Source organism: Salmo salar, chromosome 13 (genome assembly GCF_965601325.2).
Source record: "Salmo salar chromosome 13, fSalSal1, whole genome shotgun sequence".
NCBI lineage: Eukaryota > Metazoa > Chordata > Actinopteri > Salmoniformes > Salmonidae > Salmo > Salmo salar.
This window is the reverse complement of record NC_138303.1, coordinates 76,697,754-76,724,469: the sequence shown is the minus strand read 5'-3', so window position 1 is coordinate 76,724,469 and position 26,716 is coordinate 76,697,754. Positions and strand designations below refer to the sequence as shown.

Genomic DNA, 26,716 nt, shown 5'->3' with positions numbered 1-26,716 from the left:
CTCCTGAATCATTCCTTGCGTATTGGGAGAAACTTGTTGCCTATTGTGTCTCCTGTACTGAGGCTCTGCCTTTCTGTGTGTGTGATATTGTGGTATCATTGCCTCGGAAATGTGAACACGGGTATGTAGATTAAAGTAAATGAGCCAGTTCAGACCAGGGGGGGATTCACGGGGGGAGGGGGGGCTGATGGCACTTTAACTCTCTAGTCTGGTGGAGGGTGGGGGGCTCACACGAGGGGGCGCAATGCCCACTATGCCTGCACCGGGTTTAAATCCCTGACCCTGAAAATACGCCCTGACAGCCTAGGCCAGCCACAGGGAAGAGCAGCCCTGCTGATTTAACATTTTGTCCTGAGAGCCCTTGTGCCGCTCCGAAAGTATGGTAACTTCAGCATTGATTTAGGGGACTTTAATGATAATAATGTGAGCTGTGAGACTTGAGGCGGGAAGGGGGAGGAGGGGTGTGCGAGTGAGAGCTGTGTTTCTGGCACCATCTCTTAATTCCTCCTCCTCGAGTGCCACTCCTGCAGTAAATAAGGGCTTAGTGATTTGAGGCTTTATGGCGAGCATCAATACAGGCCCAGCCTGACTCCTCTGAGTGCTTCACTGCTATTCTGCTACTGCTGGGCCTGCCTCCTGCCTCGGCTGAGTCAATTCACTTTTAATATCTTTGTCAAATCAGGAGATGTATTGAATAGAAATTCTATGAATCAATTATAAAGGAAAATCTGTATTGAATATGTACTGATGTGGTCACAGTTGCGAACAAGTAATTGTTTATGTTTGTTTGAGGGACTTTAATTCTTCTCGTCCAAAGGAAGTGGCATTCGTAAAACTGTCAACCGTTTTAGGAGACAGATGCAAGTGTTGCCGTCTTCAAATGTGTCTTGCTCAGTGCATATTTAATTTGGTAATGATGGAGGACAGTAAGATTTTATCACTATGTCAGATTGCATTTTACATTCAGAACATGTGTTTGTGAGTCTCCCGCGCTAATTCATGATATAAAATGTTTTGAATTCAGTCTAAACATTTACATATAAAGTGAGGAGCAAGCATTTAAATTATGTCTGGAGCTCTCTTCCTTGTGTAGTACTTGTGTCCATGACAACTCTCACCCTGATGATGTGTCCAGACTACAGACAGAGCATCACTAGTTGTCTGACCCGTGAGTAATCTCTCTTCAGGGAGTACTGTCCTGTTTCTAATTTTCCTGTTCCAGGAGGATTTACTAGTACTGTCCAGTGTTACTTAGTGGAACAAACATTCTTACAATTTGATGAAGAAATGGCCCTAAAATGGAACCCTGTGGTGCGCCTTTCTTTTGATTGGTTGTTTGCTACCTTATTTGTGTTTACAACAAATTGCTATCATGCTCAAAGATATTCTATTACTTTTAACTTGATGCATATTAAGTTAATTCCACTGCACTGAGAAATTTGAGTATTAGAGAAATCCCTTCAGAGAAACCGTTCATTATAATTCTGGGAGTGTGTCTTGAAATCAAACTGTCACACATGTTCGTTTTGATCACTTTGATGAGCACGCATCTCCCAACGCTCCCTATGAGAACCATTGTGTTGCCACAGTACACCCAGTAACCCAGTCAGATACATATCCCTGACCATAATTAGTCACCATTACTTAATTATATTCATATTCCTGTCGGCTCTTTAAATTATTATTTTTAAGTGTTCTAAAACAAAGCCCACTCTCTCACGAAGAGGCCCAAGAATTTGGCTGCCCTCTATATGGCTGCTAAATAAAACTCCTAACTACTACTGCGTGACATGACTCAGTAATTGGTCAGTGGCTGCTATAGATGCCGAAATATAGACCTCTGGACAGGAAATGCCCAATAAGAAACAGAATGCAGATGGGATTTAATAAAGTAAGAGAGAAGAGAAATAAAGTACAGTAACCCCAGCATTGCTTCAAATGTCTGTCATCCTCGAACCATCTCAAAATGGCTCTCGCCAACGCCTCCCAGTAAAGAAGCTTCTTAAGCCACTAAAAGCATTTCTTTATAATTCAGCAGCGAGGAGCGCCATGTAACTTTCATGAAGTTAAAGGGGCTGGAAAGACGGCTCCCTGTACACCCCTCTCAGGCAGGGCGGAACCGCACTGCAGCCCGTCTGGCCCATTAGCGTTCATTGTGGTTGGCGCAAGGGCCCCCAGGCCTATTATTGACGGAGGTAATCGCCCCTGTTTAAATCAACCCAGGTTTAAAAATACCCATCACCCACGTCACACCGGCCCGGCTCACAGGCACCAGTCAGATTCCTGCAGCCATTTTCATTTATCGCCTCTGTGAATAAATAGGACGATTGGCAAGGACAGGAGAAGTCCCTGACCTTCGCAAAGTCCCAACTTATCATCACGGGAATTTAGGGTTCCACTTTGTTTTCCATGAGCATCAGCTGGGTGAGAGATAACGATATACTGTAGAGCTCAGCAACTGCTTCTCGTGTGAAAGCACTATTGTTCACTGCTTAAATAGGAAGGAAAACAAATGACAAAATGGATACTCTTGGTGTGATTCAAAGATGCAGATTGTCAGATGCAGAAGATGTAGTACACAAGCATTTCGGCTCTCCGTAGGGGGAACAAGAGAAATAAGGTTATTTTTCTGCTCCCTCTGTTCATTATCTACAAGGCAGAGCATGACGTGCGGTGCATTAGAATATCTGAGATGCTCCACGACTTCTGGAAGGCCTCAAGGGTTAGGGAAAGGGCCAAGCCAGGCAGCCAGATCTCTTTCCGTTTTTTTTATTTGTGAAATGAGCGAGCGCTTCTTTTCCTGTCAGGAAATGAGAACACAATGGGGAACAGAGCTCAGCATGCGGCGCCCACAGGCCCATGTGGACACACACCACAGCGGGGGGGGGGGAGGTGGGGGAGGGAGGGAGCGGTGGAGAGCTCAATGGCATCCCTTCTTGGGGAGAGGAGGGTGGGTCTTTCTGCTATACTATACCCCCCCCCCCCCCACGCTGCGGCTGTAGCATCCCCTTGTCTACTTACACACACATGCATGCCCACAAACACATTCCCGGCATCTTCTGATTCTGCCCCTACTGTCGCCAAAACTTCTGAGGGAACCCGTCCTTACATGTAGCGTGAAGTGTGACGCGTGTATATGTCATGTGTGACGCCACCAGAGTGTTCTCGGTCTCTCCCTGGACCACCTCTTCTTCTCTAAGACACCGCTCAGAGTCTATCCCAGATACACTATATATACCAAAGTATGTGGACACACCTTCAAATTAGTGGATTTGGCCATATCAGCCACACCCGTTGCTGACAGGTGTATTAAATCGAGCACAAAGCCACGCAATCTCTATAGACAAACATTAGCAGTAGAATGGCCTTACTGAACAGCTCAGTGACTTTTAACGTGGGACCATCATAGGATGCCACCTTTCCAACAAGTCAGTTCATCAAATGCCTGCCCAGCTAGAGCTGCCCCGGTCAACTGTAAGTGCTGTTATTGTGAAGTGGAATCGTCTAGGAGCAACAACGGCTCAGACGCAAAGTGGTTGGCCACACAAGCTCACAGAACGGGACCGCCGAGTGCTGAAGCGCATAAAAATAGTCTGTCCTCGGTTGTAACACTCACTTCCGAGTTTCAAACTGCCTCTGGAAGCAACGTCAGCACAATAACTGTTAGTCGGGAGCTTCATGAAATGGATTTCCGTGGCTGAGAAGCCACATACAAGCCCTAAGATCACCATGCGCAATGCCAAGCGTCGGCTAGAGTTGTGTAATGCTCGCCACCATTGGACTCTAGAGCAGTGGAAACGCGTTCTCTGTAGTGATGAATCTGGGTATGGCGGATGCCAGGAGAACGCTACCTGCCCCAATGCATTGTGCCAACTGTATAGTTGGGTGGAGGAGGAATAATGGTCTGGGACTGTTTTTCATGGTTTGGGCTAGGCCCCTTAGTTACAGTGGCGGGAATTCTTAACGCTACAGCGTACAATGACATTCTAGACAATTATGTGCTTTCAACTTTGTGGCAACAGTTTGGGGAAGGCCCTTTCCTGTTTCAGCATGACAATGCCCCTGTGCACAAAGCAAGGTCCATACAGAAATGGTTTGTCTGAGATCAATGTGAAAGAACTTGACTGGCCTGCACAGAGCCCTGACCTCAACCCCATCGAACATCTTTGGGATGAATTGGAACGCCGACTGCGAGCCAGGCCTAATCGCACAACTTAACTAATGCCCTTGGCTAAATGGAAGCAAGTCCCTGCAGCAATGTTCCAACATCTAGTGGAAAGCCTTCCCAGAAGAGTGGAGGCTGTTGCAGCAGCAAAGGGGGACCAACTCCATATTAATGCCAATGGTTTTGGAATGAGATGTTTGACGAGCAGGTGACAACATACTTTTGGTCATGCAGTGTATATTTGCTGTGGCAGTAAAATGTATCTTGATGACAAATTGTCACTGTAAATGAAATTGGGAAGAAAGAACATAGATCGAGTCACTCAGCGGCATGGAAAGAAATCAGTCGCTAAGGAATGAGGTTTAAATGTGAGTAAATCTTTAGTATGCCGTGTAGGCTATTCTTTTATTTAAGGGCAGACAGAATCAGTGTGACTCATTCAAACCCCACCAAGCCTAGTCAGGCAACCGAATGATACAGCGAGACCTTCAGGAGACGTGATGGCTGTGGCAGAGAGAGACATGTACAAAGTGGCATAGGAGTGGGACAAATGCAGGAAGTCACTACTGATTTTGCATAATTGCAGTGTAATTTTGGACGGCTGTCTCTTCGTAAGGGCACCGGGAGCCCAGGGAGAAGGCTGTGAAGTTGGCAGCTCTCACAGCGCTGGGATTAGTGCAACACTCACTGACTGTGTGTGTGTGTGTTAGCATAGGCGTACAATAAAAAGGGATGACTGGGAAGGGCCTCAACCTTTTAGGTCATTAAAAGTGTTTTTTCAAGAGGATATTGTGTGAATTTCACATACAATATGTGTGTGATTGTGTAAATGCATGCCTGTCCTCGAACCCACTCCTCTCCGCCACCATATCCTTGAATAAGGTGTCCCTCCCTTATAAGATTTAGCTAGCCTCTCTTTAGTGGCCCTCCCCCGACACACAGAGACAGGGGTGACTGTGATGATGGCACAGGGTGGTGCCCGCTCTCTGATCTCCCTATGACATTGACGCTGATGCCAGGCGACGCCCGCTCTGCCCCAGAAGAGCGACGTGTCAGCCGTCACAGACCATCACTGTGTCGCCGCTCCGCTCGCCCATCCTATCCTAGAGTCACTCGTAATAACTGATCTAGGATCAGATTACCCAACTCCCGATACTCACCTCCAGCATTAGGGGGATTACGAAAACATCTGACCCTGGACTAGTGGTTAGAGAAACATCAATCTGTTTTTCTAATGTTAGGCTACAGAGTTGAGGATAGTTAGTAGAACTAGATATCCATACTACTGTAGCTGCCTAGAAGTAGTGTAGGCAGCTACGACAACCCCAGGTAACAGAGATGGAGCGAGCTAGCTGTTTCCTGTTTCCCTGGGAAGCCCAACTCTATGCTCTTAAGTCACCATCCTCTCAGACTATAATTCCCTGCTTAAAAGAAAGCTGCAAAGCCAGTAATGCCTCCTACCCAGCCCAAAAAGAAACCCACTCAAACTCTCTGTCACTCACACAGCACTCTAGATCAGTTATCCACAGCTTCAAACCTGCTCTGCAATTACAGGGTTAGGCCAGGTCACAGACGGAGACGAGGCCAACGGTGTCCCCTGGACCCTAAGCCAGTGCCAAAGCCTTGCTTGTTTCATATAGCTTCTACTAGCGTCATTAGGTTAGCAACTGTCATGCTATTTTAAGTTGTTCCCGCACCCCTAAAGAGTCCAGATCATTAGAGGGGCGTTATGGTATACCTGTGAGCTCGACACACACACACACACACACACACACACACACAATTATATGTGTTTTTGTGTAATCATTCAGAAGGCCGCCCAGCCGGCGTTGCCAGATGCCCTCCCCTGTCAGAATGTGCATGGAGCTGCATTGGAGAGCGAGACAGATAATCTGCACTTTGCCATGGCCGCACAGTCACGCAGGGCCTTGGCGCACACATTCACACACACGCCGGTGCCATCCCTCCCATTACCTTACCTCTCCCTCCTTCCTCACTCCCCCCAGTAACTATCTATCCCACTTCACCTTCTCCCCCTTCCCATCACTTTCAATAGAAAACCAAAGACGGAAAGCAGCCTTTTAAAATGGTGTCTGGCAGATCCCTTTGCCCAGTAAGCTGTGAGCTTTAATTGCTCCATCTGCGATCGAGAGAGAGGATGAGGGGTGGGGGGGGGGACGAGAGAGGGGGGGGACTTGGCCCTGTGTACTTTGATCCAGATGTTTTCAAGCAAAAGCCCATCTGAAAATGTATAATTTCTCTCTCCCATAGTAGCGAAAAGTGACTGGGGCTCACTGGCGTTTGTCAGTGGCAACTGCCTGCCTCGCTCCATAAAACAAAACCTCTAACAGAGTCTTGGCAGCGGACGTCCAAAATACTGTTTTTATTTGATTTCTCCTTTTTGGAACCCATTGTTTGGTGTCTGTAAACACTATATGTCTCTTCTGGACGCTTTTAACTTGGTGTGTGTGTAAGTTGCTGACTTGCAGTTGTACTGTGCCACATCTTTTAGTGAGGTTGAGCAAACACTGCCACCCTATGGGTTGGGAAGGAAACTTTAAATATTGGGGGGAGGTGGTGTGTGTGTGTGGGAGTGATATTTGTTGACTGACACAAGCAGTGTGTTACCCCTACCTACAGTGCATTCTGAAAGTATTCACACCTCTTCCCTTTTTCCACATTTTGTTGTGTTACAGCTTTATTCTAAAATGGATTAAAACAAAAAATAATCCTCATCAATCTACACACAATACCCCATAATGACATCACAATACCCCATAATGACATCACAATACCCCATAATGACATCACAATACCCCATAATGACATCACAATACCCCATAATGACAATTTGAAAACAGTTTTTTTGACATTTTTGCAAATGTATTAAAAATTAAAAACAGAAATACTTTATTTACATAAGTACTCAGAACTTTTGCTATGAGAGTTGAAATTGAGCTCAGATATATCCTGTTTCCATTGATCATCCTTGAGATGTTTGTACAATTTGATTGGAGTCCACCTGTTGTAAATGTAATTGATTGGACATGATTTGGAAAGGCACACACCTGTCTATAAAAAGGTACCACAGTTGACAGTGCATGTCAGAGAAAAAAACCAAGCCATGATGTCAAAGGAATTGTCCGTAGAGCTCAGAGACAGGATTGTGTCAAGGCACAGATCTGGGGAAGGGTACCAAAACATTTCTGCAGCATTGAAGGTCCCCAAGAACACAGTGGCCTCCATCCTTCTTAAATGGAAGACATTTGGAACCACTAAGACTCTACCTAGGGCTGGTCACCCGGCCAAACTGAGCAATCGGGGGAGAAGGGACTTGGTCAGGGAGGTGACCAAGAACTCAATGATCAGTCTGACAGAGCAGAGTTCCTCTGTGGAGATGGGAGAACATTCCAGAAGGACAACCATCTCTGCAGCACTCCACCAATCAGGCCTTTATGGTAAAGGGGCCAGACAGAAGCCACTCCTCAGTAAAGGTACATGACAGCCCGCTTGGAATTTTGCCAAAAGGCACCTAAAGGACTCTCAGACCATGAGAAACAAGATTCTCTGGTCTGATGAAACCAAGATTGAACTCTTTGGCCTGAATGCCCAGCGTCACTTCTGGAGGAAACCTGGCACCATCCCTACGGTGAAGCATGGTGGGTAGCAGCATCATGCTGTGGGGTTGTTTTTCAGCGCCAGGGACTGGGAGACTAGTCAGGATCAAGGGAAAGATGAACAGAGTAAAGTACAGAGAGATCCTTGACAAAAACCTGCTCAGGACCTCAGACGGGTGAAGGTTCATCTTCCAACAAGACAACTGCCCTAAGCACACAGCCAAGACAATGCAGGAGTGTCTTCAGGACAAGTCTCTGAATGTCCTTGAGTGGCCCAGCCAGAGCCCAGACTTGAATCTGATCGAACATCTCTGGAGAGACCTTAAAATAGCTGTGCAGTGACATTCCCCATCCAAACTGACAGAGCTTGAGAGGATCTGTGGAGAAGAATGGAAGAAACTCCCCAAATATATGTGTGCCAAGCTTGTAGCGTCATACCCAAGAAGACTCAAGGCTGTAATCACTGCCAAAGGGCTTCAACAAAGTAAAGGGTCTGAATACTTATGTGAAGTTGACATTTCAGTTTTTAATTTGTTATACATTTTGCAAACATTTCTAAACAATTTTTGCTTTGTCATTATGAGGTATTGTGTGTAGATTGATGAGGGAAATAAACGATTTAATCAATTGTAGAATAAGGCTGTAATGTAACAATGTGGGAAAAGTCAAAGGGTCTGAATACTTTCTGAATGCACTGTATATGTACGCATCTACCTTAATTACCTCGTACCCCTGCACATCGTCTCGGAACTGGTACCCCGTGTATATAGTGATCATTATTCATTGTGTATTTATTCCTAGTGATATTATTAACATTCAATTATTTTTCTATTTTTCTCTCCACATTGTTGGCAAGGGTCCGGTAAACAAACAAACAAACAAACAAACACACACACACACACACACACACACACACACACACACACACACACACACACACACACACACACACACACACACACACACACACACACACACACACACACACACAGACACACACACAGAGTATACCAAACATTAGCTGCACCTCCCTCTTTTGCCCTCAGTTCGTCGGGGCATGGGTTCTTCAAAGTGTGTAGAGAGTTCCACAGGGATACTGGCCCATGTTGACTCCAATGCTTTCCACAGTTGTGTCAAGTTGGGTGGATGTCCTTTGGGTGTTGGACCATTGTTGATACACACAGGAAACTGTTGAGCATGAAAAACCCAGCAGGGTTGCTGTTCTTGACACAAACCGTGTGTCAACATGGGCCAGCATCCCTGTGGAACGCTTTCCACACCTTGTTGAAACCTTGAAGAGCCTGCCCATGCCACTTAAATATTTTGTCTTGACCATACAAATCTATGTCTCAATTTGTCTTAGGTTAAAGAAGGAATTTTAAGCCTTGTCTCCTCCCCTCCATCTACACTGATTGAAGTGGATTTAACAAGTGACATCGATAAGGGCTCATAGCTTTCACCTGGATTCACCTGGTCAGTCTGTCATGGAAGAGCAGGTGTTCTTAATGTTTTGTACACTCAGTGTATATATTTTTGGGATGTACAGTAGCTCTTTACTCCTCCTCTCGTGCTTCCCCCCTCCTTCCCTCCCCTTCTCATCCTCCTCCCATCCCCTCCTCTACCGAAGGATGACCCAGTTAGCGGCAATGCCAGGACTGGCTGGCTGGCTGCTCACACTCCCAGAGCAGTGGAGGAACGCGCAGTCAGCAGCAATGCTAAGACCCGGACGTGGCTCTCAGGAGACATGTGACACCTCCGCAGACACACACACACACATAGACCTAAACACTCGCATACAGTACACACAGATTCAGTAGATACATACACACACACGCTGCCTCAGGGCTGCTCGGTGCAACCTCAACAACAGCCATACACATGAAGCCTCTGAACCCCACAGTAGGCGGGAGTTAGATCCTGCTGTCAATCAATAGCTCACATAGCTAGGCCAATGGGACACCTTTCTTACTCTGATACACTACAGGTAGAAGTCCTCAAGTGTATACAAAAGTTTACCAAGGTTAAATGGTGAGTAAAACGTAGGTTTTACGCTTTATCAGTCATATGTACAGGATACACATGCTATACACGGTGCAACAAAATGTTTACTTGCAGAAGAACAGTACAATGGGTCATTTTGACAGATATTTTTGAAATCTTGTTGAATAAAGGATATAGTGTGTTATTTTCCTCTGAAGATTGGTACCGCTCCTATTAGATCCAAACGTCATACAACGGCTATCTATACGTGAGGAAATGATTTGATTGACAGCGCATGATAATGAGGTGGTTTAATGTATAGAGCACAGCTGAGGCTTTGAGGCTTACGTGTGTGTGTGTGTGTGTGTGTGTGTGTGTGTGTGTGTGTGTGTGTGTGTGTGTGTGTGTGTGTGTGTGTGTGTGTGTGTGCCACAGATCATATAAAAGGGTGTGTGATGGTGTACATTGAGTACTCACCACTAATATAGCTGCTTCCATGTAAAGGAAAGCTGATAAAAAATGCATCAAAGCGAGAGGGGTGGATTATTATTTGTGTCATATGTATAACCAACCATGCTATTTAAATAGGTTTGGACAAAACCCTTTCTCCTCTCTCGCCAGCTGTTGTCCAATGTGTGGTATTGAGGGCGAGAGAGGGTTCAGGGAAGAGTAATCTGTGACCTGAGTTTGACCACCTCTCCCTACCTCTCCAAGGGCAACGGAGGAATATGATGCAGTATTTGACTTGGTCCGTGACGCGTGTCCAGAGTGTGTTTCCTTTATCATTTAGACGGTATAGTATTTCAGAGGCAATCTGGAATTGATGTTGAGCCACACAAACTGTTGATGTTATGTTCTATATGAAGTACCTTGGTGAAAGCTGTAATGTTTTTGCCGTATGGGCGGGTATTTGTGATGTATAGTGTGGGTTTGGAGCTAAAAACAGCAGTTTTCATAACATATTTAAATCATAAATATTATGATTTTTGAGCCTGATGCAGTACAGTGTAGTTAATGTAAAAGCAATGCTGTATCATATCACCAGCATACTAAAGCAATGTCATGGCTATGAATCAGCACTATACTCCTATACTTTAGTGTTGATGAACTTCAATGCAAGAGCTGTGGTGCCTCTTGGGCCAACGCCAAATCACGTCACCCCCTTGATGACTCATTGGTTAGCTGCCTTGGTGCGTTCCAGTTGTCTGTCTGTCTTCCCAGTCCACAGCAGAGAAGCACTCGGTCTTCATCATGAACTGAGAGGGTTGGAAGCTCAATATCTTTAAGCAGGTTGTTACTGGTTAATGACATAACGACACTGCTATTAATGCCTTTATAAGACAGAAATTCTGTGGTGGAAGTATTACAGCTCTAAAATATCTGGAGCTGACGCTGTTATGGATGAATTCATTTCTATATATACCTGCAATCCCATTCATGTTGAACTACGTTTGGGCTGACATCATTTAGTTGACTGGTCGATTGTTTAGTCGAAAGCCTGTTGGTCGACCGAGATTTCTTCAGTCGCAATGTTAAAAAAAACAATGTCATGAGTTCTAATCCAATGGAGTTTTTATTTTTTTTATTGTATTATTATTAGTTATTACCCTACCCCTCCCTCCTACCCTACCCCTCCTTCCCAGGCTCTCTGTATCTCTTTACTTTACTGCTGAACTATTATTCTTGTACAGACTGTAAAATGTATTATTTTATACAAATGCAGAAACAGTTTGTGATAAATTGAAAACCTAAACATAAAATGTAATACATACACAAACATCTGCCACAATAATCATATTACTTGTATTATTTAAAACAAGCACCTTATAAAACTGTACAAGCACCTGTGTATGTGTACTTATCCATCGCGGAGGCCATGTGGTACTAACATTCTATATGGTTATATTATGTAAAAAGTAATGGTGCAACACTAATAAATCAAATATTATTTTATAACAAATGCGCTTCCTCTCGCGTTGGATACGGTCACTGTCCGCGGTTCTGAAACATAATCTTCAGTGCGCCTTAGAATTGGCGCATTTCCCTATGTTGCTACTGTATGTGCTTAATAGCGACGTTAACCAGCCTATTGGGATTGAGAACAATGCAGCGGAGGCAGCAGCAGCATTGACGAGAAAACAGCCCTTGCCTTAGCCTAATTGTTTAAGAAAATTGAGGAGCGAGGAAACCCCAACTTAATTAGGTCTACTGTAAAATCAATAGCCTAACTGTTAAATGTGCCTGGCTTTATAAATCATCCATATATATCTACAGAAATAAGAGAGGTCTTGTTTCTGTTGCCTGTTTGAGTGTTTGTTTAAAAGCCTACTGATTCCATGAGCACCAAGCCTCATGCCACGGCAAATTGTCTGATAAAGCAATTTCACCGATTGGGCTGTTTTTAATCTTTGCTATGCTGTAATAAAGGCTTTAGTATTTTTTGTCATTAGAACAGACTGGTATTACTTATTTATTTGGTGTTTACACTGTTCCAAACAGGCAGAAAAATAATACTGTAATCTAACAGCACCTGTTTGTCACACATAATATGCATGCAGCTCTCTCTCTTATATCCGCCTTTCTCTTGATCTCCTTCTTATTGTTATTATTACAGTTATTATGATCACCATAATAATAAGTAATGTCATTATCATTAGTAGGCTTTATATAGTATCCTTGTATATAACCACCATCGAGCTGTAGGCCTAAGAGCGCGTCCTGTTTAGTCTTGATACCATAACTTACTTAGGCTTATTTCAATATATAGGCTACTGTATCAATCAATCAATCAATCAATCAATCAATCAATCACTCATTACTTCCTTCATGCATCACACAGCATATGATACATTCATGCTTTGAAATGCAAACAAGCATTTTAGTTTTAAAATTAAATAACAAAGGCCGCTTTCAATAATTAGCCCAAACAGTAACTAAACTGCAATTCATGAACGCATGCAACTGTTTTTAGTCTGCTGTAATAAAGGCTTTAAATTGTCATTGTTTCCCATTAGAACAGACTCTCTGGTACATTTATTTATTTAGAGTTGTTTACACTGTTCCAAATGGTCAGAAAAAATTATAATATTGTAATCTAACAGCAACTGTTTGGTACACATAATACTCACGCAAAGCTTGTTCTGATACCCTCATTTTTCTGGAGCTCCAGTAGTTTCCACAAAAGTCAAATGTCTTCCACAGATCTGACTTCCCCTTTCCCTCCTGAGCAACCAGCAAACATTCGCCCGTTTCGAGTTTCTTTTTCACGTCCTCCGCATCCATTTTGCGGTTACTGTGTTCGGAGTTTGTTATAACCAATTTATTAATGTGATTATGACAGGTCAGGTCCTTTTGGTCACATGCAAGCCATGCTTACATGTTTCACATAAAGAGAGCAAGGGTTTGAGGGAATGTTTTTCCTAAACAAATTTGGGATTTCAGTAACACACCTTTTCAGTCAGAAATAAGTAAGAAACTAAATGGCTGAAATGTTGTTGCAGCTTCAGCACGGACAGCTCAATAAACACTTCCTGTGCTGCCTTTTCGCTGCAGTATGGAGGAGAGCGAGACAACGTGTGCCAGTCACAGCCACTCGCTGTCATTTGTTTTACAGTGTGATCATCGGGCTCTTTCTTGAGTAATTTGTGTTTTAATTATTTAATCAAACTGTGTGCTTAAAGCATCAGACAAGCTCAGTGCATATTTAGTTGATTTATTCAAACACATAGGGTGTGTGTTTATATATGGAAAAATACGTTTAAAAAAATTTCACCAATCAATTGGTGGAAAGAACAAGGCGACTCTCGGTCGACCAAGATTTATTTTAGTCGGGGACAGCCCAAAACTACAAACAGTGCATTCAGAAAGTATTCATACCCCTTGACTTATTCCACATTTTGTTGTGTTAGTCTGAATTCAAAATGGATGAAATAAAACAAATTCTCACCCATCTATACACAATAACCCATTTTTTTTACATTTTATTTCACCTTTATTTAACCAGGTAGGCTAGTTGAGAACAAGTTCTCATTTGCAACTGCGACCTGGCCAAGATAAAGCATAGCAATTTGACACATACAACAACAGAGTTACACATGGAATAAACAAAACATACAATCAATAATACAGTAGAACAAAAGAAAACAAAAAGTCTGTATACAGTGAGTGTAAATGAGGTAAGATAAGGGAGTTAAGGCAATAAATAGGCCATGGTGGTGAAGTAATTACAATATAGCAATTAAAACACTGGAATGTTAGATGTGTTGAAGATGAATGTGCAAGTAGAGATACTGGGGTGCAAAGGAGCAAGATAAATAGTATGAGGATGAGGTAGGTAGATAGATGGGCTGTTTTACAGATGGGCTATGTACAGGTGCAGTGATCTGTGAAAACATGTTTTTAGAAATGTTTGCAAATCTATTAAATGAAATACAGAATATCTTATTTACATAGCTATTCACACTCCTGAGTCAGTATTTTGTAGAAGCACTTTAGCAGCAATTAGGATTGTACATTTTGGGGAATATTCAGAGGTGGAAACTTTCCATGGGAATTAACGGGAATATATGGGAATTAATGGAAATGTAATATTAATACCATTTCAATGTAGCTGTTTTTTGCATTGGATATATATACCATATCATATGGAGACAAACATAAACCTTTTACCTTATCATAAGTAGACATAATTGCAAATTATTAAATCCTTCCAATAGAAATAAAAAAAATAAAAATAGTTACGAATTGAACATTAATTAAATGAGTTGACTCTTCACATGGGATGATTTCACTGAACAACAAAAGAAAGGGAATATTGAATGATCCCCACTGATCCATCGCATCTCCCAAAAATGTTTTCAACATATCTGTAAATTGAAAGTCTAAACTAAAACTTTGGTTGTCTTCCCCTCAGGCGTCCATGTCTTCTCCCTGGACCTCCTCAATGTCCACTTCTTGAACATCAGACTGAGGCCTTATCTTCACTGTCACTTTCCAACCTTGTTGAGGATGGCTCATTGTCAGGCTCAAAAAGCCTCACATTTTCCCAGATGGCCACCAATTTGTCAACCCTTGTATTGGTCAGCCTGTTGCGTGCTTTGGGGGGTGTGTGTGTGTGTGTGTGTGTTCCAAAACAAGGACCAGTTGCGCTCTGAGACGGCTGATGTTGGTGGGATTTGGAGGATGGTGGAGGCAACAGGGGAAAAAGCCTCAGATCCACAAAGTCCCTTCCACCAGGTGGCTGATGAGATATGTTGGCACGACTGCCATATTGCATCTCCATCCCAAAGCCCTTGCTTGGAAGTGTACTTCGCCAGACTGCCTAACCATTTCCTTGGCTCTCTTGTAGAGTGTATCCATTGTTTTCAGTGCCATGATGTCCTTGAGGAGCAGATTCAATGCATGAGCAGCACAGCCAATGGGTGTGATGTGAGGGTAGGACTCCTCCACTTTAGACCAAGCAGCCTTCATGTTCACAGCATTGTCTGTCACCAGTGCAAATACCTTCTGTGGTCCAAGGTCATTGATGACTGCCTTCAGCTCATCTGCAATGTAGAGACCGGTGTGTCTGTTGTCCCTTGTGTCTGTGCACCTGTAGAATACTGGTTGAGGGGTGGAGATGTAGTTAATTATTCCTTGCCCACGAACATTCGACCACCCATCAGCGATGATTGCAATAGTCTGCTTTCTCTATGATTTGCTTGATCTGCACCCTAACTCTGTTGAACTCTGCATCCAGCAAATTAGTAGATAAAGCATGTCTGGTTGGAGGGGTGTATGCTGGGCGAAGAACATTCAGAAATCTTTTCCAACGCACATTGCCTGTGAGCATCCGAGGTGAACCAGTTGCATACACAGCTCAAGCATGACATTCATCAGCATTTCTCTGACTACGTTCCTCCATTGTGTCAAAAAAACAAATGATTCCAGGAGGATCATGAGCTGTTGCTATCGATAAGATGTCTGATTTAATCATTTTCACCTCTGACATCTTTGTTGCATTCTTGATATATGAATTGGCACAGTATTTGCAAATGTACACAGCTTTTCCTACATTAGCTGCAGTGAAATGTCTCCACACGTCAGATAGTCCCCGTGGCATTTTCTTGTAAAGATTAGAAAGAAATGACAAAAAAAAAAATCCCATGTACAGATGAATAGTTAAGCAGTTAGATTAAACAACTCCTTTGTAAGATAAATGTTTTAAAATGAAATATGTATGGAAACAGGTGAATTAACACTCCTCAGTTATCAGGCTCAAGCAAGCTAAAACCTACAAGGTAGCAAAACTAACTAGCAGAAATTGTTAACAAGTTAGAAATGATTTAAACACACTTTGCTGTAGACTACTATTTACTAGTTAATAACAAAAAATGTGTCATATAAAATATATTCACCCCACCCAGTATTGTAATCAAAAGTTACCAGAAAGCATGTAGTCCTTGGTTCAGACAGTGTAGTAGTGTGGGCTCAATAGCATCTCATTAGTGTGCAAGATCTTGAGAATCAGCTGTACATGTGATGGAAGAATGCACTGTGCCTGCAGAGGGTTGCAATTCCATTGAATTGGGGATAGTTTAACCAAAATATGCCACAAGACCTAGAATTGCCTTGTGTGTATCCCACAAAAAAGGTTCACTGTTATCAGCTAACTTTTTTGATGAATTTAAGCAAAATTCCCGGGCTTAACTTCCCATGGAAAATTTCCGGAAAGTTTCCCAAGCAGCAATTATAGCTGCAACCCAAGCAGCAATTATAGCTGTGAGTTTTTCCACACCTGGATTGTGCAATATTTGACCATTATTCTTTTCAAAGTTCTTCAAGCTCTGTCAATTTGGGAGTTGATCATTGCTAGACAACCGTTTTCAGATCTAATGTTTTATATGCTCAGTGTATATTTGGGCTTGTGGTTTAGGTTATTGTCCTGCTAATAGCTGAATTCATCTCCCAGTGTCTGGTAGAAAGCAAACTGAACCAGGTTTTCCTCTAGGATTCTGCCTGTGCTTTAGCTCCATTCCGTTTCTTTTTTATCCTTAATGGCATACTTCAGGATTTTGGATACCATTTATTATGTGTCTGCGTGCAGTTTGAAGGAAGTTGCTAACTAGTGTTAGCGCAATGACTGGAAGTCTATGGGTATCTGCTAGCATAATACGCTAGCAGATACCCAGAAACTCCGTCATTGTGCTAACGCTACTTAGCATTGGCTTGCGAAACTACCTCTTAAATTCCTTCTTACTGTACACAGAGACACAAACATTTGACTGATATGATTGTTGTCGTGTTCTCTGATAAAAGTTGGATCTCCTCTCGACTACTCTCCCCCATCTCTCTTTTCTTAAGCAATATTTCCATCTTTCCTTTCAGATCGACGCGGTGAGTAAAAGAAGTAAGGAGTCAGAGGCTGCCTTCCTAAGCGTGTACAAGAGATTCATCGATGTCCCAGGTAAGTCTCAGCTCAACCGTGTGTGTGTGTGTGTGTGTGTGTGTGTGTGTGTGTGTGTGTGTGTGTGTGTGTGTGTGTGTGTGTGTGAGAATAGAGAATCCACCACAGGGATTTCCACAGCAGCCGAGGCACCCTAAACAATTCCGGCATGTTTATGAGACACACGTCTCTTGCGCCACACACACACACACTTCTGATTTCTTTTCCTGATGTTCCTGAGACAATGTGCCTCCAGGAGCCAGTGGGCAGAGGGGAAAATGAAGGGATGGGGAGGACATTGATGATTTCAACACACTGACAGACGCACAGTCACTATTAATACCAGTGTTGTCCATGGAGATCTCCTGATCTCCTGTGTATTTTCCACCTAACTAAAGCACTGAGCGACTTCCTGGCTAGGCAGACTAATAGTGGGACAGTCAACAGGGGAGGGTGACTGGAGTATGTGTTAGTCTGTGACGGACTGGGACTTCTGAGCTCGTGTGTGTGTGTGTGTGTGTGTGTGTGTGTGTGTGAGGCTGTCTGGGAGCCTTGTCTGCCTGCAGTCCATTTTCTCCTTAGTGAACCTTATGGAAACGCATGCGAACACACACAGGCCTGTAGGAGCAAGCCGGCCTGCTTGGGGAACCACTTAGTACATGCGTAAATGACTGCTGTTGTGGTTTGGAGATCCCAGCCCTGCCTAGGATCTCTAAACCACACCACGCATTCACACACAGCTCAACGCCTACCAAGACAGACAAGCAGCACCTAGAGACCTTCGCCTTGGCTCCCGTACATCAGTCCGTGTTCCAAGTGTGTGTGTGTGGGGGGGGTCTAGGAATGTCTGTGTATTATCAGTGTAATCTGGAGCCTGTCCATTCTTGTCTCCACGTCTGTATGTCTGAGGATGAATGATCACTACTCCACTGATTATCTCATAGATGTGTGTGTGTGTAATCACACACACCTTAATGTCAGTGTGTATCCACCCCTTGGAGCTCTGCTGAACACACCAGGGAAAATACACACCCTCACACACACCCCTACCTGACTCTCACCCTGATGACACTTGGGAGTAAAATGTCAAAGTTGACAGGTGTCTCCACCTACTGTCTTCCCTCTCTAGCCTTCTCATAAAGCCTTAATATTCACACTGTTCTCACAGACAGCCCAGTGTTCTGCAGCAGGCTGGAGTGGCTGCACTGAGCAGTTGGCACTCAGTCTCACTCCTGCTCCGAGCACACACACACTCTCTCACTCACTCATTCACACACATACTCACTCGCCCTCTTCACACGCGCGCACACACACAGAACCTCGCCCATCCAGACAGTGTTGGTGCTGCCACTGCCTGTCTAGTGAAGGGACAATCTCCCAGTTATAAGTTCCAGGGAGGACAGGAAGAGAGAGATTCTGACACACACTGTAGTCAGTCCGTCTGTTCTGGAGAGAGTAGCAATAGAGGGGTAGGCACTGGGACTAGGCCGACTGAGACAGGCTAGATGTGATACAGCACTCATCACCATAATGTCACATTATGACCTTCTCTCCTGTCACACTGTAGGTCACATTGACAGTCGTTTTTTTAATCATATGGGGTCATTCAAAGCACCCTTAACGAGAGGGTATCATCATAGATAATATTGAAATGGAATTAAAAGATTAGTTCCCATCCAACCCTTCAAGAATGTCGGTACTACTGTAATTTCTTATGACCAGAAGTCAAAGTACGTTTTCACAATCAAATAGGGATTGGTGTAGCATGGGAACAGGCTGTCCATGGCCAGACCAGAGCTCTTCTATCAGCCCAATGTTTCAGAGTCTTAGATGAACACTTTGTGTTATGACGCAGGGTGTTAGAACAGCGCGCGCCGTTGTTGACATAACAGATCTTTTGATAATGCTGTGTGTCCTCAGCGGTTTGGCTTCTCCCTCCAAGGACGTTGTGGAGATAACTTGGCCCTTGTTTCACGTAACAGAAGGACTATCTTAGTGGGGAGAGGAGTTTTATCAGATTCACAATGCGCTGGCGTGTTTGACGTGGTGTGTGTGTGTGTCTTCCACAGCGCTTTCAGAAAGTATTCACACCCCTTGACTTTCCACAGTTTGTTGTGTTACAGCCTCAGATTTTTTTGGTCACTGCCGACACACAATACCCCATAATGTCAATGTGGAATTATGTCGGCCTGGAATATATGCTCTTATACGCTCCCTCTCGCTCTCGCTCTTCCTCCTTTTATATCCCATTGTTTACCCCTCTCTACCACTCTTTTCATATCCCTCCTCTTCCTCCCCCCCTTTCCCTCTCTCTCCCTCCTTCTCTGCTCTCTCTCTCTCAGGGCCAGGGGGGCTAATGTAATCATATGATTACATAATTAACCCAGCTGTCTCATTAAAGAAAATCAACTGGAATTGGGGCATAATTAGTCATACGGCAATTAGCGGCCGCGTCGATGCCGGGCACTGATGAGGCCAGGACTGGCAGCGCCCAACGTGGGAGTGGGGGGGGGGGGGGGGGGCTCAGGGTTAGAATACCCTGCCAGTCTCCAAATGCCTCCCTTAACCATCCCCATCACCACAACTTCTGACCTTGATTCATAAGAGGACCACAATCAGTCATTGACTTTTTCGAGTCATCCGCAATGTGTTTTACAGCTTTGATTTAATTCAGTTAATCAATATATACATTTATCAATCCACAGTTTCCACCACTGTGGGTGGTGCCATTGGCTGAGGACCTATCACAAATAGGCGCTGCAGTCAAGAGTGTAGTTGTGCAATATATGTTTTGCAAGGGTGTATATTATTTTCACACAAACCCACTTCAGTCTGTTTACAGGAATGTATTGTTGTCTCATGGGTTTCTCTGCCCAAGCCCCAAAGATAAGAAAGTCATCATCATTGTCCTGAATCCGAGCTATCGCCCCTCTTCCTATCTCTATTTTCCTCTCTCATTCATTCTCCCTGCCTCTCCCTTTCTTGCCCTTTTTCTCTCCCTCTCTTCGCCTCTCTTTATCTCCTTTGTCTGGGCTACTTGTTCACGTGACTGTGTGTGTGTGTGTGTGTGTGTGTGTGTTGCAACCACAGCAGCGCTGTCTCAGCACTCCTGCTCTACTCTGTACGAATGGGGGCAGCTATACATAGCTCTGCTGCTCTGGCACCCAACTCTCACACACACACACACACACACACACACACACACACACACACACACACACACACACACACACACACACACACACACACACACACACACACACACAGGACTCATCATCAGTCAGCCTCACGTGACTCGCCCTGGCCACTCATGGTCACTGCCAGGGACACAAACCCCACAATACACCTTATTGTTGCAGTGCCTGGATTGATGTTTGAATGGAGTGAGAGGTTAGAGACAGAGAGATAGTGGTAGGGAGGGATGAATGGACGGGTGGGTCTTAGGATCTCCTCAATGAACCGATCTTCAAAACATGCTACACTAATACTAGTCATATATACACTAAGCTGTTCCACTTTGAAAGGCTACCCTGCTGTCAGACCTGTTTTGTGGATGTGCATAGCCCAACCCTGTGTAGTCTAATGATTAGTAATGTATATTGTGGATTTGTATAGTGATTAGTGATTTCTTGTGATTTGTGATGCATAATGATTAGTAACATAAGTGTCCTCTCCCGTCCCATCAGACCCTGTGTCGGCCCTGGAGGCTACCCAGCAGCTACAGCTGAAGGTCCAGAGGATGCACGACATCGAGACGGAGAACCAGAAGCTCCGCGAGACGCTGGAGGGCTACACCCAGGAGATCGCTGAGGTCAAGAACCACGGTGAGACTGAGACACACTCTTATTTGGTTTTATTTGGGTAGATCAGCTTTGATATTGCAGTTTGTGGCTTCTATCAATGTAATTGTCTGAAACATTTCCAATCACCCATATCCATTTTTATATATATATATATATAATATTTTTTTGTAATTTTTTTTTTTATTAGGTATATTTTCCTTCACATACTCTTTGTACCTACAGTGCATTAGAAAAGTATTCAGACCCCTTGACTTTCTCCACATTTTGTTACGTTACAGCCTAATTTAAAAATGGATTCAATTAATTGTTTTCCTCGTCAATCTACACAATACCCCATAATGACAAAGCGAAAACAGAAATACCTTATTTACATAAATATTCAGATCCTTTGCTATGAGACTCGAAATTTAGCTCAGATACATCCTGTTTCCATTGATCATCCTTGAGATGTTTCTACAACTTGATTGGAGTTCACCTGTGGTAAATTCAATTTATTGGACATGATTTGGAAAGGCACACACCTGTCTATATAAGGTCCCATAGTCGGTGCATGTCAGAGCAAAAACCAATCCATGAGGTACAAGGAATTGTCCGTAGAGTTCCGAGACAGGATTGTGTCAAGGCACAGATCTGGGGAAGGGTACAAAACAACTTCTGCAGTATTGAAGGTCCCCAAGAACACAGTGGACTTCATTTTTTAATGGAAGAAGTTTGGAACCACCAAGACTCTTCCTAGAGCTGGCCGCCCGGCCAAGCTGAGCAATCGAGGGAGAAGGGACTAGGTCAGGGAGGTGACCAAGAACCCGATGGTCAGTTTGACAGAGCTCCAAAGTTCCTCTGTGGAGAAGAGAGAACCTTTCAGAAGGACAACCATCTCTGCAGCACTCCACCAATCGGGCCCTTATGGTAGAGTGGCCAGATGGAAGCCACTCGTCAGTAAAAGGCACATGACAGCCCACTTGGAGTTTGCCAAAAGGCACATAAAGGACTCTCAGACCATGAGAAACAGAATTCTCTGTCTGATGAAACCAAGATTGAACTCTTTGGCCTGAATGCCAATTATCACGTTTGGAGGAAACCTGTTAGTATCACTACGGTGAAGCATGGGGGTGGCAGCATCATGCTGTGGGGATGTTTTTCAGCGGCAGGGACTGGGAGACTAGTCAGGATCAAGGAAAAGATGAACTGTGCAAACTGCGCAAAGGTGAAAACGTGCTCCAGAGCACTCAGGACCTCAGACTGGGGTGAAGGTTTACCTTCCAACAGGACAACGACCCTAAGCACACAGCCAAGACAACGCAGGAGTGGCTTCGGGACAAGTCTCTGAATCTCCTTGAGTGGCCCAGCCAGAGCCCAGAGATACCTGAAAATAGCCTTGCAGAGATAGTCCCCACCCATCCTGACAGAGCTTGAGAGGATCTGCAGAGAAGAATGGAAGAAACTCCCCAAATACAGGTGTGCCAAGCTTGTAGCGTCATACCCAAGAAGACTCAAGGCTGTAATTGCTGCCAAAGGTGCTTCAACAAAGTACTGAGTAAAGGGTCTGAATACGTATGTCAATGTGAAATGTAAGTTTTATATATACACATTTTGCACAAAAAAAATAAAAACCTGTTTTTGCATTGACATTATGGGGTATTGTGTGTAGATTTTGTTTTTTAAATACATTTTAGAATAAGGCTGTAACGTAACAAAATGTGGACAAATTTGTGGGGTCTGAATACTTTCATAATGCACTGTATACTGGACCAGAGTGATCAACTGGGTTTGAACCGGTGGGCCACAAAAAATGGTTGGCTTGCTGAGCTAAAGCCATAGGCATTAGCTCAGGGAGCTAACACAAGCATAGTTCACTGACCCGCTTACGATGGCAAAGACTCTCCATTGAGAGATTTATCAATGTTCAGCTGTCTTGGAAAGGGATGGAACACCACAGCGATCTGGTTAAGAATAGTAAAGTATATGTGCTATGTTAAAAGTTTGAAGAAGATATCATCTGTAATACAGATACCGTTTCAATGGCCGATGTGCATGGAGCTACAATTTTCAGAACCTCGCATCAAACGCCGTAAAATAGCTAACGGCTAACATCAAGTTAGTGGAGCATCAGTCGCCCCAAAGTCCTTCCATAACCCAAAAATATACTGTAAATACTGAACAAAAATATAAAAGCAACATGCAACAATTTCAACGAGTTACACTTCATATAAGTCAGTCAATTAAAATAAATAAATTAGGCACTAATCTATGGATTTCACAAGACTGGGCAAGGGCGCAGCCATGGGTGGGCCTGGGAGGGCATAGGCCCACCCACTGGGGAGCCAGGCCCAGCAAATCAGAATGAGTTTTTCCCCACAAAAGGGCTTTATTACAGACAGAAATACCCCTCAGCTGTCCGGGTGGCTGGTCTCAGACGATCCCGCAGGTGAAGAAGCCGCTTGTGGAGGTCCTGGGCTGTAGAGGTTATACGTGGTCTGCGGTTGTCAGGCCGGTTGGACATACTGCCAAATTCTCTAAAATGACGTTGGAGGCGGCTTATGGTAGAGTAATGAACAGTCAATTCTCTTGCAACAGCTCTGGTGGACATTCCTGCAGTCAGCATGCCAATTGCACACTCCCTCAAAACTTTGAGATGTCTGTGGCATTGTTGTGACAGAACTGCACATTTTAAAGTGCCCTTTTATTGTCCCCTGCACAAGATGCACCTGTGTAATAGTCATGCTGTTTAATCAGCTTCATGATATGCCACACCTGTTAGGTGGATCGATTATCTTGGCAAAGGAGAAATGCTCAGTAAAAGGGATGTACGTTTGAGCGAAATAAGCTTTTTGTGCGTATGTGAAATTTCTGGGATCTTTTATTTCAGCTCATGAAACATGGGAACAACAATTTACATGTTGCGTTTATATTTTTGTTCAGCATAGATCCTTTTTAATAATGGCTCACCTCCTCCATAGCCCCCTTTATGAAAGTAGCCCCTGGGCAGTCTTTTCAGGTGAAGCTCCATTGTATAGGCCTTTAAAGCCTTCACTGCTTTTTGTCTCCTTTTCAGAATAGCATGTGAAAGAAGAGGAGGAGAAGAGGGGATAAAGGGTGAGGTGGGTGGGGGCTGCCCTCTCTGTCTTTGGAATTCCCCTCCCACCAAGAGCTAATTGACCCAGCTCAATAGCGGCAATATTTTATTTTGCCATTGATTTTCTTTTTTCTCTCCTGTGCTCCGGCTAAGCTGCAGATCTCCCACCTCCGCGGTGGTGGAGTGGAGAATCACCCCCTCTCTCTCTCTCTCTCTCTCTCTCTCTCTCTCTCTCTCTTTCTCTCTCTCTCTCTCTCTCTCTCTCTCTCTCTCTCTCTCTCTCTCTCTCTCTTTCTCTCCCTCTCTCTCTCGCGCATCCCGGCCCAGCCGAGGCCATTGATCCCCTGCAACCTAAATGTTTAAAGTTCAATTTAACAGTTAAGGGGAAAAGGGCTCAGAGGGGACTCATCGCCATTGATTATGTGTCAGGGCTGAAACGTCGGAGTTTAAATCACCGCAGAGGAGGAGGAGAGAGAGAGAGAGCGAGAGAGAGGGAGAGAGACAGAGCACCAGCGAGTGAGCTAGAGAAAAAAAGGAAGACAAGACAAGTACGAAGTGGGAGGGAAACTGAGAGCTCTCAGTCAGTAATACACTGTGATCTCGTGATCTATTAGCAAGCGCAAGGGCTTTGCCTATACACACTCTGCACACGGTGGAATAGAGCCCCCCGTCCTTCTCCTACTTGGAGGATCCCTCAGACGCTCTCAGTGTTACTGACAATCCAGACCGAGCACATCAGGATGCTTATGGCTTGGTACCTAATATCATGTTGGCACTCAGGTTAACAGGTAAGAGAGAAACCAATCACTTACTGACTTTTTGAGTTTTCTGTCTCTCTGTCTCTCTCTCCCTGTCTCTCTCTCTCTCAGAGGTCACAATTAAAGCACTTAAGGAGAAGATAGAAGAGTATGAAGAGACCCTGAAGAAGCAGGCTGAGGAGCTGGGTCAGGAGGAGAGGAGAGAGGAGGAGAAGGAGAAGAAAGAGGGAGAGGATGGGCAGCTCCACAACAACCATGCAGAGGAGGAGAGGTAAGCAGGAACGCCCCCTGTAGCCTGTACCGTGCTCTACCACTACTCTGCTAGTGAGGACTGGCTGTGGAGGATAGGCTTACTAGTGTTTGCCAACAGACAGCGATGGTTAGGCCCAGACGGAATACCCTTACAGCTGTTGTCTGCATATTCAATCAATAGAACTATTATATCTTCTTGTACTATAGCAGCATTTAGTTAAATATTTCCATACTTCCATGGTGAACCAATGGTTCTCTAAATTCTGTCCCTTCAGTCGTCTGGCCTTAACGATGGTCAGTCTCCTATATGTTTGCTTTGTAGGTAAGTGGGTGACCAACTTTAGTTCAAATTACGCCCATGGCTCACTGGAAGGTTGTCAGATATGTCAGGGTTGTTGTGAAGGGCACTGAAACGGACTCCCTATCACGTTGACATTTACACTTTCATTCAGCACTGGAGCTGAGCCGATATTGAACACGGAATGAGCGATAACTGGCACACTTTGTTTTTTACATTGTTTTACCATTGTATTCCTATTGAACTTGCTCCTAATCATAACTGAATGTGAGATATCCCGATTTCAACTCGAACCGGCTTTCCCTCAATGTCACACAATATTATATGATCCCATCAGTGTTTCCTGATGGAGGCATATGCGGCCTTTACACAAGGATTTTATTGGGACCGACCAACTCTAGCTATAATCCCTTTGCACCGTAATACCTTTTAATTCACTGCTGTTTGTTTACTCCTAAACCCCCCGGCATGGATGGTAATACCGCACTGAGCCTCCTGATCATTACTGCTGCCAGACTGTCACTCACCGGACAGGGACACAGTTCTGCTCTGTTATCTGTTACGTCAGAGGGCAACAATACAGGCCATTGTAACCTGTCACCGCTGTCACCTTTTTTTACAAAGCCGCCACCGTAGAGCACGACCCCATTTTGCTACCTTGAAATATTCTGTTTCCTGGGAGGAAAAGAGAGAGAGAGTGGTCAAAATCTGCACAACCATTCCATGGGCCGGCTGTGTTGTGTTGATTCAGGGTCTTGCTGGGGGTTTCTGCCTGGCATTAAGTGGTGTTGCGAGTTGTAGTGACTGTAGCAGTAAGGACAGATTACAGCATGACAACTCTCCACAGGGCGCAGGGTCACGAGTGGTGGGCACTAAAATGATGCATATGGTGATTGGACACACTGCCCAACTCCCTGAACACTCTAGCATCTCACCAGCTCTGTTTTTAGGCCACACACTCTGGCCAGGTTGAGGAGATGTAATATCTGGTGGTGTCTCACACACTATTAAACCTAAATATAGAGAGACGGTAGACATCCCAGATTATAAAACCGTATGTCCCAAGCGGGCTCCCGAGTGGCACAGCGGTCTAAGGCACTGCATCTCGGTGCTTGAGGCGTCACTACAGACCCTGGTTCGATTCCAGGCTGTATTACAACCGGCCGTGATTGGGAGTCCCATAGAGTGTCGCGCAGTTGGCTCAGCGTCGTCCGGGGTAGGCCGTCGTTGTAAATAACAATTTGTTCTTAACTGACTTGCCTAGTTAAATAAAGGTAAAATGAATAAAAATGAAAGTAATAACCCACAGACAGAGCAGAACAGAGGGTGTCTTCACTATAATTTATC

General features: G+C 44.3%; 1 protein-coding gene across 5 annotated transcripts in view; it reads left to right on the top strand.

Annotated features, from left to right (window-relative positions):
- The window catches only part of LOC106568027 (homeobox protein cut-like 1), a 240,257-nt gene that overhangs the window by 127,333 nt on the left and 86,208 nt on the right, over positions 1–26,716 (top strand). For all 5 annotated transcript variants that reach the window (XM_014138033.3, XM_014138031.3, XM_014138032.3 and 2 more), the window contains exons 4-6: positions 17,128–17,206; positions 20,872–21,009; positions 24,931–25,090. In XM_014138033.3, coding sequence (XP_013993508.2) covers positions 17,128–17,206; positions 20,872–21,009; positions 24,931–25,090 — 377 coding nt within the window. The remainder of the gene's footprint in view (positions 1–17,127; positions 17,207–20,871; positions 21,010–24,930; positions 25,091–26,716) is intronic.